The sequence below is a fragment of the Lynx canadensis genome, chromosome C1, assembly GCF_007474595.2.
Source record: "Lynx canadensis isolate LIC74 chromosome C1, mLynCan4.pri.v2, whole genome shotgun sequence".
Taxonomy (NCBI): Eukaryota; Metazoa; Chordata; class Mammalia; order Carnivora; family Felidae; genus Lynx; species Lynx canadensis.
The window spans coordinates 41,404,807-41,418,865 of NC_044310.1; the positions used below are offsets into that span (position 1 = coordinate 41,404,807).

At 43.1% G+C, this 14,059-nt stretch overlaps 1 protein-coding gene across 1 annotated transcript in view; it reads right to left on the minus strand.

Moving 5' to 3' along the window:
• Window positions 1–2,492: 2,492 nt before the first annotated feature.
• Window positions 2,493–14,059, minus strand: part of RAB3B (RAB3B, member RAS oncogene family) — a 66,057-nt gene continuing 54,490 nt past the window's right edge. Inside the window, exon 5 of the mRNA XM_030327469.1 lies at window positions 2,493–6,373. Within this exon, the coding sequence (XP_030183329.1) occupies window positions 6,186–6,373 (188 nt within the window). The 3' untranslated portion in view covers window positions 2,493–6,185. The remainder of the gene's footprint in view (window positions 6,374–14,059) is intronic.

Here is a 14,059-nt window from a genome sequence, read left to right on the forward strand (position 1 = left end):
CCCCACTCACACACTCTCTCTCTCAAAAATAAATATTTAAAAAATTAAAATAATTATTAATAATAATTGAAGTTTCTGGATTCTTTTTATGTGTGGTATTAAAATAAACCACCATGCTTTGAGCTGTTCATTTATTTACATTTTTAAAATATTTGTGTTGTGTGGAGGATGGACTGTAGAGGAGCATGTGTGGACTAGGGAAACTGGTTAGAAGCTTTGTGGTAGCTATCTAGGGGAGAAATGGCATGGACCAACATCATGGTAATGGAATTGGAGAAAAGTAGGCAGACTTGAGATATATTTTAGAGATAAAATCATAGGACTTGTTGCTGGCTGTGGACAGTAAGAAAAAGAAAAATAAGGAATTAAGAATATCAAGGTTTCTGTGAAGAGTGGGGTTGAAACAAATTTGGGGCAGAATTAAGAGTTCCAGTGTGGACATGTTAAGTTTGAGCTATGGAGATGTCTACTGGGCACTTATGTACACAGGTCATTACCAAATACTTGGCATCTAAAGCTGCAGAACTAGATGAGGGCTTCAAGGAAGATAGTACAGCTACAGCGGGGGCTCAACTATTATTTCTTTTTAAGATTTTGTTTTTATGTAATCTCTACACCCAGTATGGGGCTTGAACTTACAACCCCGAGATCAAGAGTTGCATGCTCTACTAACTGAGCCAGCCAGGTGCCCCTCAACTGTTCTTCGAATAATCCTTTATGCATATAATGAATCCTTCTGCTGGGCTTCCAGCCAGGAATCTCAGATGGGAATCACAACCATTATTACCGTTAATCCCATAGAATGAGAAGCCAGATTCATCCTCCAGGGAGCAGCTAAGAAGTAATAAAATGAACGGTGAAATATGCTTCAAAACCCCATGCAGATGTGTTGTCCATTCCTCCAGAGTAGACCCTTCGGACAACCAAACAAATGGTGAGATTGCCCTGCTGTAAACCATTTTGACATTTCTCTTTGGGGATAGCAGGTTTTAAGACCTAGGGAAATTTACCAGACTTGGTTTCATAAGACTTAGTGTTGCTTTCTTTGGTGGGTTGAAAAAATAGCCAAAGTATTTTGCAGCTCTTCCTATCAAGAGATGGCATCTCTTTCTCCACACCTTATACGTGACTTGTATTAGTGGGATATTAGCGAACATGATACAGAGGCTTGAAAAGTACTTCTGCATTGGAGCTTGCCCTCTCATGCTCCTGGAAAAACTTCTGCCACCATGTGAACAAGCCTGGGCAGCCTTCTGGAAGATGAAAACACATGCAGAGACATCAACCACCCTAGTCATGTCAGCTGGGACCCCAGGCATGTGAGTGAATTCATTCTAGGCCATCCAACCTCAGCAGGGAGAAACACCCAGCCAACCCATGGAATCATGAGAAATAATAAATGTTTGTTGTTTCAAGTCACTAAGTTTTGTAGTGGTTTGTTATGTCCCTCAGAAGACAATAATTAGCTCTGAACCAGGCATCTAAAGATATTTTGCAAGTACAGATATTCTTTCTCTCACCATTACTCTTTTGGAGGATTTGTGTTTGATCAATCATCAAAGGTTTGAACTGAAAGATGAAAGCTTGAGGAATGTAAAGCAATGGCCAGTGGGTAATGGAGGTGTTTGGGGGTCAGTGGAGTCTTCCTAGGATTCCTGAAACAGCTCCACAAATATGATTCGAGTTTTCCATTGTGTTCTCATAGAATGATGTATCTTTCCTTCAGAGCACTTTGTAATTATATCTGGGTATTTTACAATGTCTAGACTAAACCACAAGCTACTAGACTATAAGCTTCATGAAGGCAAGGATTGTGTTTAATTTGCCATTGATTATATTCTGGCACATACTAGACACTAATTTATTGAATGAGTAAATATGAATGAATAAATTTGAGTTTTGGGGATCCAGGCCTTCAAAAACATCACTTAACAATATTCACGTCTCATGGGCCAGTCTCTTGCATGCACTCCCAGGCATAGGCTGATCCTCCAACTGTGGCAGGTAATCAGGGGTAGTAGAGATGCAGAATCTGAAATCAGTGAGATTCCAGGACACCGATTACTGTAATTCCTTCTTACCCCAAACTATTGGCAAACAAAGTCAGACAAACATTCCTCAAGACACTCTAGAAAACTTGACACCCAAGCAAAGAGCTTTGGAGCAGCAGGTGATGTGAATGGGAAAGTCAGGTCTGGAGGATATTCATATCATTCTGTGGACATTACAAGGCTGCACTCACAAAGTAATTGTGAGAGCAAAGGATTCTCAGAGATAATTAAACAATCTCAATTGGGACATTGGAGTCGGTCACTACTAAAGCTCTTGAGACACAACTTGAAGAGAAAAATTGAATGAAAATGAGTCAGAAAGAGGTGAATTCAAATGATACTACCAAGTGACTTAAACATGTTAACTTTCCCAAGGCTATGTTTCCTTGACTGCCAAATTGGGATAATATTTTAGAAACAGCACATCCATTAGACTATAGGTACCTTGTAGGCAGGCATAATTTATTTTCATATATATTTATCTAGTGTTTAACAGTGCCAGACTCACAGTAGATACAGAATAGATAAATTTCTACCTAGAGATAACCCAAGATCTAGTCCTGACTCTATCACTAGTACACTCTCAGAGTGACCTTAGGAAATTTCCTTTTCCCAGGACTGCAACCTTCCTCTTTGTAAAATGGGAAGCCTGGACAAGCTTTTCTCTAAACTCCTTCCAGATCTAATATTTGAGTCTGTGGCCATTTAGTACAGTCTACCCCATTGCTGCTCCCAGAAGTTAATTAATGCTACAGACTGAGGAGACAATAAGTCACGAATCACTTTGTATTTACAGATACACATGCATTTAAAACAGATTCTGTAAATAGCTACGATACTGTATTGCACATTTGGCCTACTTTTGCCTCTTTTGAGGTCAAGAGGTTTTTGTTTGTTTGTTTGTTTAGTCTTCCTTTATTTGGATTGTTAAGCAAGATGAAAACCGGGACAAGTTGCCACTAACACATATTATGCAGCTTGAACCTTGGTGGCTAATTGCACTATTACTATGATTGATAAACATTGCACTGTAATCGACTGGAAGCTCCTGGCTTCCATGTGGCAGAAATGAGGTCACAGAGCAGGTCTGGGGGACTGCCATCTAGCAAGCAGCTCTGTTGGTCTGTTGCCCAGTAGGTTTGCCATTATCACATTTAACTCTTGATTCTATCTGTTGTGAAGATGATTGCTCTCTTAAACTAGCTCCTGAGTTTTAAAGAATTTAACAATTTTTAAGTAGAAATTTCACTATTTGCCTGGATATCCAGTATGAGAGAAAAGATTGTTGGATATATGTACTAAAATATCCAAAGGTCACAAGGAGCTCAGTTTGAAATCCTAGTACTAGGGTAGATGGGTGTTACTGCCCAGAAAAATAGTGATTATACCTGACCTGTATTGACTTAGCAGTATAAAAAGCACATCAAGAATCACTGCCTGTAAAGGGATCACATTTGTCCATGGTTGAAGAAGTTAATCAAGTCACTCCTGCAAAATGCCCCATTGCTGGAGGCTGCTTAAAGCATTGCTTGAGAGGTAGGTAAGAATTTCCTGACAGAGACAGATACAGGGACTTGGTCCTGAAAAACACTGGACAATTTTCGCTCAGGCCCTTGGGCCTGATTGCCTCAGAGACTGACTCCTTTCCAGAAGCATTAGATATCCGTCATCTTGGATTAGTCTTAATAGTTGAGTAATTTGTTAACAGATTAGAGACATAAGTCTTTTCTCCAGTGGACTCTGAATCTGATGGCCTTGGGATTGAATCCTAACAGGGCTCTAATACTTGCTAGCTGTATCATCTTGGTCAAGTGTCTTAACCTTTTTGGGTCATAGTTTACCTATAAAAAATATCATATAGAATGTGATAAAGAGCACAGACCTTAGAACCTACTGCCTGGATTTGAACCCCAGCTCTACTATTTACTCGTTATGTGACCTTAGGCAAGCTAAAGAACCTTTTTGTATCTTACTTAACCTCATCTTTAAATGAGGTTGATTATAGTGCATCCCTCACAAAGATATTGAGAAGATAAGTTAATATATGTACAGTGCTTGGAACAATGTTTAGTACAGAGTAAGCATGACCTCAGTGTTAGCTACAATGACATTGGGGTGATAATCCTCATCTCTCAGGTTCATTTTCCAGATCAACTGAAATGATAAAAGTGAAAAAAAGAGTCACAGAATTATTAGTGCTAGAAGAGACCTTAAAGATTACCCAAATAACCTCCACATTTTATAGGTGGGAAATCAAGACTCAGAGATGGAGTGATTGGTCCAGAGTCATACTTGATTTAAGGGCAGAGTCCAGGTCTCCTGATTCCAAGTCCAAGTCCAAAAGCTCTATCCTCTGCATCACATCAAAGAAAGCAACATCTCCACGGGGAGGACTCTGGGGGGTCCTCTTATGCAGTCATTGGACCTATGCTAGTTAATGTACTTTCCTAGGATAACGAACTGCATTTGGAATGGACAAAAAACTTGGGAGAGACTCTCCCCCTTCCCCCACCAACTTCTGAGGTGGCATGTTAGTGAAGGGGGAAGTGGGGATTCGGGCTAGGGCTGGGAGGAAAGATTTTTCAAGAATCAGTGCTAGTTCCATGTCATTATTTCAGCTAAAAACCAAACATGTGCCATGTCTAAACAAGCTAGAATCCACTCCATTTGTTTCTGGTGTCAAAGGTTTTCATGTGGTTTTGATTTTGGTTTTGGTTTTTCCTTTTACTCATTATGTGACTAATTAAGCAGCTTTAATTAAGCAGCTTTCCCTAGGAATGGTTTCACATCCTCTCTTCAGTGGAAACTAAGATTTCACTCCCAGGAGGGTGAGTTTGGGATTGGGAACTCTGAGTTGTTTTCCCAATTTTTTCAGGGTCATGCCCCCTAGATTTATTCTGCCTTAAATTACATTTCCCAGTTGTACTACTCAGCAGTGATTGAAAGATGGGTTGGAGGAAAGGGCAGTTTGGAGGGAAGACACCATGAAGAACAGCAGAACTATCTGACTTGGAGAAAAGACAGAGGTCATGATTTCTGTTCTCAAATTATCTGAGGGTGTCAAGGGGCAGAGACTGTGAGGTCTCTGACAGCAGAGCTGGTACAAATGGGGTAAAAAGAGGAAGAAGAATTGCCAGGGCACAGATTTCAGCCTAAAGCAAGGAAAACTTTCAATTATGAGAGTTGCCCAAAGATGGTATGGACAACGAGTTCCCATCCCTGCCTAGAAGGTATGCTTTAGAAGAAAGAGATTTGGTTGTGAGGTCTGACAGCCACTTATCAGAGATGTGAAGACTGGAATTGACTAGTCAGACCAGGTAACTCTAAATATTTCAAATTCTGGGAGTCTAAAAAACAAAGACCAATTTCATGGAGTTCCCACAGTTAAGAACCACCTGGAAAGCAGCAAAATCAGAAAGTCATGACCTGTTCCTTTATCTTGCCTGTGATTCTCTTTTCTTTCTCTTTCTCGAGCTCACTCGTCTACTCTTTAATATAGCAGGAACCTTTGACATTTTGCAGGGAATAATCTTTTCTTTTAAATGTATTTCTGGCTTAGCCTTTGCTCCTTCAGCATCATTAGAGAGTCTGAGCTCTCTGGAGATTAGCTCTGGCCTGTCACCACAGCAACTGCCCAGGCCCTGTGGGCATCCATGGTAATAGGCATAGGGCTTTGAGAGGAAGCCCCACGGGGAGTCTGATATGAAACAAGCATGTTGTGTATGAGGAGGTTTTCTTTAATAGGATTAGCTGTGTAGGTTGGCCTCACTTACCCAGTTGGCCAGGCCTGAAAAGTGTGCATGTGTCAAATTTTGGTCAAAGGAGGAAATCTTATTTTAAAGGCAGAAAAGAGACTCGTTTTCCACGTCCCTGAAGTGAATCCCCTTTGTAAGATTGAGTCTTCTTTTGTAAAGTGAACCTTAACCCATGCCATGACCTGGTTGTTGGTTTGGGGCTGGGTGTCTGCAAGGGAGGCCATCTGCAGAGAATTCGAGGGGCATGCTTCCACCTCCACTGCAGGCAAAGAACAGCAGCAACTCAGCTTGCTTGGGGCTGGGGGTGGACAGAGTGTAATGCGGGAAGCAGAGTGGGTGTGGGGTCACAAGAAGGGGAAATCGGGAGGGTGGGCCTTGCCTAACATGAGCAGTTCTGCTGCAGCAGCGGTGGGGTGTCTGAGAGACGGGTGTTCTTGGAGGTGCCCAACACAGAGGGGTCTGTGTCCAGCGAATCAGACATCTTGTCACAAATGGCATCTACCAGGCGCTCGAAGGCCTGCCTCACACTGATGTTCTCCTTGGCGCTGGCTTCAAAGAAGTCAAACCCTAAGAAGAGAAGACAGAAAATAGTAAGGATTTTTCCCTTCCTTTGTATGCCCCCTGGCCAGAACACTCCGAATTAATACAGCTGGTGCTAAGGAATGAAGTGAGGAGGCCTAATTCCATGGCAGGGGATTCTGCTTTAAAGAAATGGTACAAGGCAGGGGCATTACCTGCATGGGTTTTACAGTCAGTCAGATCCTGGTTCTATCACTGGTCAGCTGTATTATCCCCAGCAAGTCACGTATTCTCTTTATAAATCAAGTCCCTGGTTTATAAATTGTGTTAATTTTACCTAACTCATTAAACAAGGTAATGCATGTAAAGTATATAGCCCTGTGCCTGACACAGAGTGGGGGTCACTAGGTGTTTTCTGAAAGAGTGAATACTTCAATATGTGTACACAGCACTTCACAGTGTTCCAATCCATTATTTTGTCTGATCCTCATGTCACCCCTGGGAGGAGGAGTATTTGGGCAGACCCCTCCATTTCACTAGTGCAGACACTGTGGCTTAGAGAAATAAGCTGACTTGCCCAAGATAAATAGAGGCACCAGTTAAAGAAGCCCAAGCTTTGACCTTTTTCACTAGGGCTTTTCCTCCTCTTTCCCTTGCCTTTCAGTCACCTCACAGCCTAGCCCTCTGGGATCTGGAAGGCACCCCAAGATCCACACCAAATAAAGCTTCATTTGCCCTTTCCACCCCAGACCCACTGGCTTATCTCTACTCCATGAGGTTCCTCCTCCCTGAATTCCCCTGGACTTTCTCTATAGCTCTGCCTCCCACACAAACCCAACAGAAGGCACATGGAAGGCTGCACTTGAAGCATAAAATATTCTTGTCTGTTTGGTACCTTGAGATCTTTAGTGACACTTTCTGTGACGAGGAACAGAACTTGATTGTCCCAAGAGACACAAGAAAGTCCCTCCTGATTCAGACAAAGTGGCTACTTCCCAGCTGAGGAATTCTGACCAGGTTGGTGGCAGTTCTTAGAAGTAAAAGCCTCCTTCTCTATAGGTCCCTGACCCAGTCCTCTCCCTCCTATTTGTCCAAGGAACTTCCTCCTTCCTTTCCTTTCAGGTCCATCTTTATTTCTTCTCAAAACTTCTCTCTTCCCTTGTTTTCATGTCTCTCCTTCTTTTCCCTTATGTTCCTCACACTTTCTCCTTTGGATTCTTTATATTTATTGAGCACCCACTGTATGTCAGACACGATGCCAGGAGCTTTGGAACTATTATCTTACTGTGGGTAAATATAATCATCTTTAATTTATAAATGAGAAAATGAAGACTTCAAGAGATTGCATAACTCACACAAGGTCACGGGACTATATTAGTGGAAATTGGGTTTAAATCTGGGTTTGGCTAGCTCCAAAGTTCATACACAGTCCTGTCTCCTACTTCTTCTCTTTCTCTTCTTTCCATCTTTATTTCTTTTCTTCCTTCCTTCCTTCTTTTTTTTTTTATTAAAAATTTTTTTCAACGTTTTTTATTTATTTTTGGGACAGAGAGAGACAGAGCATGAACGGGGGAGGGGCAGAGAGAGAGGGAGACACAGAATCGGAAACAGGCTCCAGGCTCTGAGCCATCAGCCCAGAGCCTGACACGGGGCTCGAACTCACTCACCTGGCCGAAGTCGGACGCTTAACCGACTGCGCCACCCAGGCGCCCCACCTTCCTTCTTTTTAAAAAAATGTTTATTTATTTATTTTGACAGAGAGAGTGTGCGTGCAAGCAGAGGAGGGGCCAAGAGAGAGAGGGAGAAAGAGAATCCCAAGCAGGCTCTGCACTGTAAGCGCAGAGCCCAATGCAGGGCTTGAACCCACAAACTGTGAGATCATGACCTGAACCAAAATCAAGAGCCAGATGCTCAACAGAGTGAGTCACCCAGGTACCCCTCCTTACTTCCTTCTCTCTTTTCTTTCCTTTTCCTTTTCTTTCTCCTTTCTCCTTTCTCCCTTCCCTCCCTTCCTCCCTTCCTCCCTTCCTCCCTTCCTCCCTTCCTTCTTGACTATACCTTTCTCTTCTTTACGAGTCTCTTTGGCCTTTGCCTTTATCTGACTAATACCCTGTCTGAATCTGGGCAAGTCACTTTATCTCTGTGAATCACTTAGCCTCTCTGAGTCTCAGACTCCTCAGTTGTCAAATAGGAATAGCTACAGTGTGTTCCTGCTGAGAACAGCTGGGAGAATTAAGTGAGAGGAGAGATAAACTGGTGTACGAAGTTGCCTGTTAGAATAACAGTTTCTTTCCTTCTACTTTCATCTGCTCCTCTCACCTCCTCTTCATCCTGTTCTCCTTCTTTTATTGTCTTTTCCCACAGAGGAGGGGCTCTCTTTTCTCCCCACTTCCTACTCCCTATTATCCCACTGTGGACTGAAGGACTGAGGCCCCTGGAAACAAACAAGCCTCCTCTTCCTCCACCATCTCAGCTTGAAGGCACTCCCAGCTCCTTCCAGGCCTCCTTTGGTTGACAGTCTCTCAGTGGCCCTTTTCCCAACCTAAGAAAGGCAAGCAGCAGGAGTGCGTGCTAACCATCGACTTGTGATAAAGAAGGAGTTGGCTGCTGGCTCATTATCTTCAGGCTACAGAAATCCAGTCAGCTTCAGAGACCCTCCAGCATGTAGCTTTTCCTTAATGAGTATCATAAAAATTGACTCTCTGGCCTTTGGCTGGCTTATCACAAGTGATAGTTTTTGGAGAAGAGGAGGGAATGTATTGCTTGGCTAGGAAAGGGGCAAACAGGTAAAGAAGTAAATAGGCTTTAACTATTAGTTTGGATGAAGATGAGGACCCAGTTCAAGGCCAGGGCACAAATCATTTCTGAGGAATTGGCACTGAGGGGAGGACATGTCATGTTGTACAGGTGGGCAGTGGGAAGAGGCCCAGGAGTCATATAACCCGGATTTGATTATAGTCCCTGTCAGCTACTGGCTGTATGACCTTGGGCAAGTTGCCCAACCTCTCTCAGCCTCTATTTCTTTATCTGTAGAATGGGCTGAATATTACCTACCTCATAGTGAGGTAATAAGAATTAAATGCACATAAGTATTTGAAATGATTGGCATATGGAATACATGTTAATTCCCTTTTCCTTATATTCCTAGTTCACTTTAGTCCCAGCTTCCTTGCACCCAGGGCCTTTAGGGAAATCTTCTTTCTCCTAATCATTCAGGGTCAATCAATAAACCAGTCTTTACTGAATATTGACTTTGTGCCAGGTCTCATGTTGAGAGCCAGGGACAAAAGGAGACCAAATCTAATTGTGGAAAAGATACACTAATCAGAGCCCTTATGTATGCATAGTCTATAACAGTTCACAAATACAATTTTATTTATTTTTTTAAGTTTTATTATTTGAGAGAGAGAGAGAAAGAAAGAGAATATGAATCCCAAGCAGGCTCCACACTGTCAGCACAGAGCCCAACACAGGGCTCCATCTCACGAACCCTGAGATCATGACCTGAGCCAAAATCAAGGGTCAGATGCTCAACTGACTGAGCCACCCAGGTGCCCCCAAAATAATTTTAAAACAACCTTGTGAGCGGGGTGGGGGGCAAGGCAGGGGTTATTACTTGTAAGTTACAGACAGGAAAACCTAGACTTGGGGATGCGGTATAAGCTAGGGCTCTATCCCTTATGCCCCTTTGTCTCGCTCTCAGTTGGAATAGTGACTGAACACTATATAACATTTCTAACCCAAGTAGAGCAAACCAGAGGATGTGCAGGAATGCAGTGGAGAGAGAGAGAGAGTGGCATGGGAAGAGAGCAGGAGGAGGCTTCCAGAAGTTAGTGGAAAGAGGAATCTTTGAAGCTACAACTGAGCAAAAGTCTTTACCTAACTAACTTTTCATTCTTTCAGGCTCAGCTTAGATACAGCCTCTTATACAGCTATAGTACATGTTACCCTGCATGGTAGAAGTCCATTTGACAAGAAGGTCCCTGAGCAGAGATTATGCCATTCATCTGAGCCCCAGAAATAGCCAAAGGTATAGGTGTTTGGTGAGTGCTGGTTGATGAAGAGATGACTGAAGGAGGGGGGAAGCATGGAGAGTGTGCTTGAGAGGATGTGGACAGTAGGGGTCATAAAAATCAGCTCAACATGCATGATGACACTTGGGTGAATCAGTAGTTCTTACCCTTGAGGAGCTCCTAGTCTAGTGTGAGAGACAGACACACTGACAGTATTACCATGATAAATGCTGGAATGGTGGGAAGCAAGGGGATTAGCAGGACACAAGAGGAGGCACCTAACTGTCCTGGGGGGCCAGGGAAGGCTTCTTGGAGAAGCTGATTCCTACACAGATATTAACTAGATAAAGACAGGTGATTGTGAATGTATGTGTGAGCACATTTGTGTGTACTACACCAGGCAGGGGAAGCAGCATGAGCACAGATAATGGGGCAAAAACAGCATTGGTATATGCCAGAGTGACCATAGTAGTTTGTTATCATTAGAGCAGAAAGCTCAAAGTGATGACAGATGAGACAGTAAGTCTCATGGAGGGCTCATGTGTCATGCCAAAGAGACATCACTGTCATCTTAAAGGTACCCAAGGTGTGGGAACTCTGATTTGAGTAACCAGCTCATGGCCTTAGCCAGCTCATGGGTCTCTTTCCCTGGCAGGACCACTCCAAATTCACATCCATCCAATTACTGTCAGGCTTCTGGAAGGCTCTTCATTAGCAGGCCCAGATGGTAACCTTTCCCTCAGATTCATTAGTAAGGATTCTCAGGAGCTGAGAACCTAGTGAGGTCAGAAAGATGACAGCCAATTAATCAGACTAGCCCTCAGTCCTTTCCTCCCTCTAATTGGCTTCACAACAATATTTCTTCTATCTTTAATAGGGCCCAATTCTGAGCTGAATCTGAGATAATCCACATCCCCCCAGGATCATGTTTACCTATCCTGCCCAAAGGTAGCTGTCATAGACCCAGACTCTACAGTTTGTCCACACTGCCTGCTTCTGAGTTTGACCTCAGAATCCTATTCAAAAACTCATAACCAACTGAACTTACCTCTCCTCATCCTGACACTGCCCTAGAACACTTCTCCACTTTTATGTTCAAATCCCTTCTCTACCTCCCTCTGATACCTCCCATCTCTGTCATGTATCAATCTTCAATTCATGACCTGCTGGTCATTGATAATTTGGCAAGTGACTCACTGTGTTCCTTTATGCCCAGGGTTGTTCTCATTCTCAGGAACTTTGGGTTTCATGTGGTCAATTCATCTAACACCCTTAATTTCTTAATCATCTCATTTACAGCGACCTTCTCTTTCATTTTGCTCAGCTATGCTTCTGTCCTATTTTGACTTGGATTTGTGTAACAGGGACTGAAAGAGGCCTAATTAATGCAATACCCAGACTCATTGGCTTAACATCCAAGATTTTTCGTGGCTTGGCCTCTATCTACTTCCCTGGCTCCATCTTCCTGGCACACACCATGCTCCAGAGATATGAACACTTTCTCATTTGGTGCCATTACTCATGCTATTACTCTCTAGCTCCTACTCCTAGTTACTTTCATTATTCAACTGTGGAATTACCTTTCTCTTCTCACCCCACCTCTCCCCTGTTCTCCCATAGTACCTTACACAATTGTTTCCATCAGATTCCAACAGCAAAATGGGAACTATTCTTAACATTTAAACTAGAGGAAATTGGTTATATAAGAGACAGAAGAACAAAGAGGCCAATAAGAATAGTGAGGAAACCAGACATTATCACCAACAAATAAAACAAACCTACTACTAAGGCCAAAGGAAGCTAGAGCCAGGAAAGCAGGAGCCAAAGAAGAGGAGTAGCCTCTACTTGAGGAGTCATCCAAGGTGGGGAGAGGGAATATACAGGTTTCCCTTTTCCCCATCTCTAATCACCTGCCTATGTCTCTCCTTGGCTAAATGCATCCAAAAGCCACTGTCACAGGAACCTGGGAAACACAGCCTGCAAATGTCAACCCCCTGGGATGGGGGTGGGGGACGGGGTGTTTGCAGGAGAGACAGCAGAAGAGTGAAGAATGATATCAAACAGGCTAAGGACTGACACAGCCATGTACCCAAAGAATGTTGAAATTACCTCTCTACTATTTTGTTTCCCTAGTCAATTGGCATCTTGAAGGCAGGGTGAAGGCAGGTGTTCACTTCTGTGTCCCCAGGGTCCATCATGTGTTAGACAACTGTGGCAGATTATTCACTGCCCTCTCTGTACAGGATTTGGCATATCCACCCATTGGCAAGTGCTTTGCAGAACCTCCTTGGGGGAGGATTATATCTTTCTGTTTCATTGACATCAAATTTGATCATGTAACTTGCTTTGGCCAACAGATGTGGGCATTCCAAGTCCCAACAGAAGATTTAAGAGCCTTTGTGTGGTTTAGCCATCCCAGATTAGACCCCAAAGTAGGAAAACACATGGAACAGATTCACAGCTGACTTGCAGCTAGCATATGTGAGAAATAAACCTTTATTATCTAAGCTCCTGACTCGAGTTATGTGTTACCACAACAGAATCTAAAGAAATCTCACTAACACTGTGACTAAGGGTAGAAATTTGAAGAGAAACAGTGGCAAGCTTTTGGGAAAATACCACTGGATGATGATATAATGGGAACATTAGGATTTTTAGTCCAAAGCCTGAGTTTGAGTACTGGGCCTACCACCTGATACCTGCGTGGCTTAGAAAAGTTACAGAATCTTTAAATGAAAAAATAAAGAGACAGAAGCGAGTGGCACAGCTCATCGTGTGCAAGAAAACACAAGTTTGGATTCAGCTTCTTCATCAGTATCATGGAGCTGATGATAATGACATCTTCCAGGCTAGGAGTGAGGATGAGGGTCACAGAAAATTGTTGTGAAAGCACCTTGTAAACTGTAAGTCACTGCATCAAAGTTAGTTACTATCAATGTCAGGTCTTTCTCTGCAACGAGGTTCTGTGGTGCAGGTTTCAACTGTTCATCCCAATTCAAAAAACAAACAAATAAACAAGCCCATTTAACAGGCACCTAAAATAAGCAAGGCAATGTACAAAGATCTGTGAGGTCTGAGTGATAAGTAGGTATTGTGTGAACTGAAATCATGGAATCAAAGAAAAGGGATAGAGCCAAATGGACCTTCCCATTCAACTAACCCAAATCTCCTATTTTTCAGATGGGTAAACTGAGACCCAGAGACAGGAGACAAGATGCTCAAGATCATATAGCAAATTAGTGGCAGAAACAGGATAAAACCCTCAGCTTCCAACTCCTTCTCTGGTGCTTTTCACACTAAACTTTGCTGGAGTGAGTGTATGTGTGTGTTCTAAGACTGCATTGTAAATGAGTCTCTCCCTCCCTTGTAAGCAGAAGTGCGTTTTTCTCTTTTACTATCCTCTCTGGGCTCTGGCCAGGTCCATTTGCATTCAGATCCAGAGAAGGGACAAGATGTCCCTTTCTGAGGGGGCACAGGAGGGAAGAGGCCCCAAAATGCCATGCTTCTCACAATAGGAGTCCCTGAAACTGCTCCATACTCCCAAAGATCCACTTGCCACAGTCTCACCCATGTCCCAGGAACTTTGAGGATACTGATAGCCTGCTGCTACTCACAGCTTTAATAAAAGCTAGCAGCTGGCCATATCACTAGATTGGCCTAGTGAGCTAAGAAAAGCTAAGGGAAAGGGAGTCCTGAAGAGGAATCCCATCGAGCAGCGAGT